The sequence below is a fragment of the Balaenoptera ricei genome, chromosome 7 (genome assembly GCF_028023285.1).
Source record: "Balaenoptera ricei isolate mBalRic1 chromosome 7, mBalRic1.hap2, whole genome shotgun sequence".
Classification (NCBI taxonomy): Eukaryota; Metazoa; Chordata; class Mammalia; order Artiodactyla; family Balaenopteridae; genus Balaenoptera; species Balaenoptera ricei.
In genome coordinates, this window is record NC_082645.1 from 57,954,821 (window position 1) to 57,960,820 (window position 6,000).

At 38.6% G+C, this 6,000-nt stretch overlaps 1 protein-coding gene across 3 annotated transcripts in view; it reads right to left on the bottom strand.

The window, feature by feature from the left end:
* The window catches only part of ABCB11 (ATP binding cassette subfamily B member 11), an 85,763-nt gene extending 80,719 nt beyond the window's left edge, over positions 1-5,044 (bottom strand). For all 3 annotated transcript variants that reach the window (XM_059928045.1, XM_059928046.1, XM_059928044.1), the window contains exons 1-3: positions 4,969-5,044; positions 3,663-3,684; positions 293-347 (exon numbers count right to left, since the gene is read on the bottom strand). In XM_059928045.1, the coding sequence (XP_059784028.1) occupies positions 293-347; positions 3,663-3,684; positions 4,969-5,044 (153 nt within the window). The remainder of the gene's footprint in view (positions 1-292; positions 348-3,662; positions 3,685-4,968) is intronic.
* Between the last annotated feature and the right edge of the window lie 956 nt (positions 5,045-6,000).

Here is a 6,000-nt window from a genome sequence, read left to right on the forward strand (position 1 = left end):
GAATAAGTATACATGACATGATTACCATGATAATTTTCCTTACTAAAATGATAATTAGGGGCTTAGTGATTATCTTCTAGAACACTTTTATGATCTACCAGATAGAATTTGTGTGTTTAATCAGCAATAAATTTCTAACTGCTATTTAACATGTTATCACGTAGACAGTTTACGACTGAAAAAGTGATCATCGTAGTTAAAAAACTTGCCAATGTGACTACAACATTTCCTCCGCCACCTGAACAATTCACAGTGGCAAAACCTGTGCCATAAATCAGCACAGTTTTATTACCAATTGAAAGAAGCCAACTTGACTGCTGCCACCTTTCTTCTTCTTATCTTCTAACCTGAGGAGGAAAAACACAGGGGTTTACAGACCGTCCTTTCCAAAACAATGAGAAATTCTCCCTAGATGGTGATTTTATGAGTCATTCTTTAGTAAGAAAGAAAGCCCTCACTGGCTGCAAAATTCTTTCCAAAACTGGTATCTTAAAAACTAACCAGGGGGCTTCCCTGGTGGCGCAGTGGTTAAGAATCCGCCTGCCAATGCAGGAGACACGGGTTTGAGCCCTGGTCCGGGAAGATCCCACATGCCGCGGAGCAACTAAGCCTGTGCGCCACAACTACTGAGCCTGCGCTCTAGAGCCTTTGAGCCACAACTACTGAAGCCCGTGAGCCGAGAGCCCGTGCTCCGCCACAAGAGAAGCCACCGCAATGAGAACCCTGCACATCACAACGAAGACCCAACACAGCCAAAAATAAATAAATAAATTTATTTTTAAAAAAACTAAAACAAAAACTAACCAACAAGGACCTACTGTATAGCACAGGGGACTCTGCTCAATATTCTGTAATGGCCCAAATGGGAAAAGAATTTGAAAAGGAATAGATACATGTATATGTATAGCTGAATCACTTTGCTGTGAAACTAGCACAGCATTGTTAATCAACTATACGCCAGTATAAAATAAAAAAATTTTTTTAAACTGGCTATTACTTTCAGATTTACCTCTTCTAGAGATTTCAGTATAGCTGTATCTCTTGTTCAGTAGAGATTCACTGAGGTCTTTCTGAGAGGTGCTGAGAGAAAATTAAAAGTACTCTGTACTCCCAGTTACAGTAGCAAATAACTATTGGACCTCAGCTTTGAACCTCGGCCTCTTTCTACCTACATTTCCTTATAAGTTGAGGTGGTTGGATTATCTGATTTATAGCTTCTTTCTCACACTTAAAATTTTTACATAGTGTTGATATGATAAAAAATTGTTGATATGATAAAAAATTAGTGTTGATATGACAAAATAGTGTTGATATGATAAAAAATTCCAAAAAACTCCCCTACTTCCCATAAAATCATATTTACTTATTATTTCTTTTTTTTTTAAATTTATTTTATTTATTTATTTTTGGCTGTATTGGGTCTTTGTTGCGGCGCGCGGGCTTCCTCTAGTTGCATCGAGCGGGGGCTACTCTTCCTTGCAGTGTGCAGGCTTCTCCTTGTGATGGCTTCTCTTGTTGTGGAGCACGGGCTCTAGGCATGCGGGCTCAGTAGTTGTGGCTTGCAGGCTCTGGAGCGCAGGTTCAGCAGTTGTGGCGCACGGGCTTAGTTGCTCCGCGGCATTTGGGATCTTCCCGGACCAGGGCTTGAACCCATGTCCCCTGCATTGGCAGGTGGATTCTTAACCACTGTGCCACCAGGGAAGTCCCAACTTATTATTTCTTATTCATTTTATTGCTCATAAAATTGTACTCAACCCATTCTTGAACTTTTCAACTCCAGGGATCTCCACTTCACCTGAGTCATCCATTCATGAATATACCCCAGGTCTTGTTTTCACCAGGAACTAGTCTACTCTATCAGCTCTTTGGGACTGAGCATGCATCTTGTTTTCTCACTTCCTTCCTCCTTCCATACCTATTTGTCATCTCAGTTGAGACCCGCAGTCCTTTAAATTCTCCATTTACTTACAATCGCTAAACCCCATCAAGATGCTGTTTCCTTACTCAGGCATCCTAGGTCCCACTGCTGGCCATTTGGACCACACTTTCACCATCATCCTCAATCCTTTTCCCCAAATCCATCCTTGGAAACCCCATCTCTGCAGTCAGCCAGCTGTTCCTCCTTCTCCTGAAGCCAGGCTGCTGGACCTGCTAGAGACAAACTCTCCACCATCTGAAAGGTGCTGCACATGCTGTGCTTAGCACTTGGCTGCCCTAAGCTTCCCCTCCAGCTCAGAGTAGAATCACAGATCCTTGCTGACACATCCACAGCCCTCCGTGGTCTGGCCAGTTAACTCTCTGACCTTGTTTTCTCCTACTTCACTCCAATTTTCACCACCCAAGCCACCTGGCCTCTTTGCTGACTTTTGTCCATGCCAAATTTGTTCCCACCTCTGGGTGTTTGCACTTGCTACTTCCTCTCACCAAAATGCTCCTTCTTCAGATATCTGCATGGCCAACTCCCTCACCTCCTTCATACCTTCTCTCCAAAGTCACCTTCTCAATGGAATCTTCCATGGCCAAAGTCTTTAAAATTTCAACTCTCCCCTACACCATTTCAAATGTCCATTTCCATGTTTACTTGTTTCTTCTTAGAAAGGGAGTGATAAATTATCACTAGCTCCCAGGCTATATATTTTATTTATTTATAGTGTTTATTATGTATCCCTCACTAAGGGAGGGAGCTCTTCAAGGGCATGTGAGATCCTCAAGGACAGAGATTTTTGCCTACTTTGTTCTTTTCTATATCCTCAGCACATAAGCCCAGTAGGCCCTCAATTAATATTTGTGAAATGAATGAATGAGTATGGTCTCCAGCCTCAGCTCAACCCACAGCACTGTACTTCATCCCTCTACAGATTGTTCCCATTCCCCTCAGCAGCTTTATCAAATTTTCACTGTCATCTTCTCATCCTACGTTACCACACTTATCAGGAGAAAGGTTCATATCCTCTAAAAACCAAAGCACTCACTCAGCTTCCCTGCTCACCCTCATTGCAGCTCATTCATCTGCATCCATGCCCTTTTCCATCTCTTTCCCACCCAGTGAGAAAGAACGGTTCTTCTGCGCCCAGCTGACCCTACCATTCCAAGTCCAAAGCTAATGTTACCACACCTACCACCTCCCGCTGCCATGAATTACTTAAAATGTCTTAAATACCTTCAACCTCTCCCTTTCCACCACTTCTATTTCAGAAACTTAGCTGGTACCTTCTTGTTTTCTAAATTAGATTCCTCTAATCCTGCCCTCATGCTGAGTATGATTAAGTGGCATTTGTTTATAAGAGAATTTAAACTCTTAAAGAGAAACATCTAATAATTACATTTTAGGCTTCTACTATTTGCTTTTGGGAAGAATTTGGGCTTTCTTCTCTGTACCCATGAAATCATACTTGTCCAATTTTTCCTCTGCTCATTTAGGTCAGAAATTCTGTGGTGTTCCTGGACATACAGGGGAGATTTGGACCTAATCCAGAAGGAATATTCCCAAAGGTTTTTGAAATCAAATTATAGTAATGTTTAAAAGAGAAAAATAATGGATTATATATACCATTTTGTAGGCAGTGCAATGTGTGTAAAAATATTGTTTCTGCTTTGTGCCTTTTATGGGAATACTAGGAAATTATTTTGAAGATGTGATGCATTGTTGAGTAGTCACTTACTTTGGTTTCTTATCATTGTCATCTGTCAGGATAAAAACAATACATAAAGCAGTTAATAATAATGACAAAATGAAACATAGTCATTAACAATTTTACTCTGGAAAAACATTTCTATAATTACTTTTATTCATGGAACAATGCAAAATAATTATTTGCTTTTTCATCTTTCTCTCTCTCTCTCTCTCTCTCTCTCTCTCTCCATATTATAGAAGACATTTTTTCACATTCAGGACTGCTGCCTTGACTACATTTCTTGACTTTTCTCCAGAAAATGAAATCTTTTTACCTTCTGGATGTCAACTAAAGACCAATATTTCTAAATTAGCTAAAGAAAGTCTGATTTTTTGAACTACCAAATAAAATGAATATTTATTTCTTGTTTGGTTCTTCATAAACATCAGAATTTGTCTACTTAAAATGTGGACCACAAATCAACTAAACGATAAGATGTCATTGACACCCCCATGCCAGTAGAAGCCATAGGATTGAGTCACATACTATTTTCCCCAGCATAGGTCAGAGTATATGGAGGGGAGGAGGTGAAAGTGGGAGCTCAGGGTCCTGAGTGTAGGGAAACCACAAGAAAAGGAACCCGAGGTGCTAATGCCAACCATTGTCATAGGACAGCACATCCTGGTTCCCCTGGCATTTAAATTTCACGTCATTTCATTTCATTAAGAGTAAAGAAGCATTACAGTGTAGATAGAGATTAACCTCCTAGGTTTGGGAATCAGAACCAGATTACGATTACAGCTCCATTAATTATTAGTCACACAATCTTTGCCAAGTTTTCAAAAATGTATCCAACTCTCTGTTTCCTCTTCTATAAAATGTAAAATCATAGGATTTAAAAAAAATAATAATAGCTTAGAATCATCTGCCCTCACTACACACCATGTACTAGTGCTACACACATTACCTCACTCTGGCCAGCAGTCTTTGTACTGTTCCTCTCAGGGAGCAGCACTCACTAAACATTTACTACTATAATCAATTATAACAATATACGAATAAAGGTAATAATAATAGCCAATGCTAGAACAACCCTACTCTACCCAGGGAAGAGATATTTATAGGTGAGATGCTTTCACTCACCCAGGATTTGTGCATTCTTACCTAGCACTCTCAGCCATTCCATTAGATGGATTCTAGGGAGAAACACCTAGAGTATGTTAGAAGACCATCCAGTAACAGTTCTACTTATTGCCATTGATTTTTCTCTTCTCCTTAAACCTTCACTAGCTTGTTCCACTTTTGTTCTCACCTCTCTTTGTACAAGAGACAGTAAGAGAAAAAGGCCACTTACATGATCTGTCTGACTCAAAACCATGATTGTCCTCTCCAGATTTCTTCATGCTGAGAAGAATTACCGAGTCAGACATGGTAATTGCAGTCCACAGCCAACAACGCTAGAAAATAAAATAAAAGAATCATTGCGATTATTATTTATTTTCTCTTCCTTAATCAAAGTAGTCAAGTGAAAGAATAATTTGGTTCAAGAAATTATCTTCCTTAACAATCTCAGACAAAAGTAGATTTTTTTAATTGGTTAATAACCCCATGAAAGAGTCTAATTATTAGGAAAGATAAACCCATACCATTGATTATGGCTTTCTCTGGTTGCTGGATGGATAGTTGTTTTTTATTTATTTGTTCTTTCTGCTTATTTGTGCTTGCTTGTTTGATTGATTGATTTTTTTAAATGAGTAAAAATAAAAATCACTAGAAGGGCACAGCCAACTGGTGACATTCTTGGGTCAGTAGAGCTGACCAACAACACCCAAATACTGGTGGGTAGGTTTCAGTGCTCCTTTGTAAATGCAGCTCCTAGATCCAGAATATGGAAAGTCCAGCATGGACCAGGAGAACTGCTACCTAATTCATTTTATAAAACAAGTATAACCTTGACATCAAAACAAATAAAAATGTTATAAGAAAAAAAATAGAATTATAATTATTTTTGAAAATAGAGTTTAGAATGCTAAATATGTTCAATATAATCTAGCAGTTTATGAAAAAAACATAGTGAGCAATGTTGATCCCAGAAATGCAATGATTGTCTAATGTAAAAAAATTGGATCATCCTGATAGATGCAGAAAAAGTATTCAGTGAAAATTAATATCCATTCCAGATGTTTAAAAGCCCATAAAATTAGAAAAATCATTATGTTGCAACCCAATGAATGAATTTGGGTACTGATCAGTGACAAATACTAAAACCATTCATTGAAATACTGGCAAAGATTAAATATCCAATAGTGCAAAGTGTTGTGAAGATATAAAGACATTACACTAAGTTGTCAAATCTCCTTAAGCTTCTCTTAGCCATGACAATTTC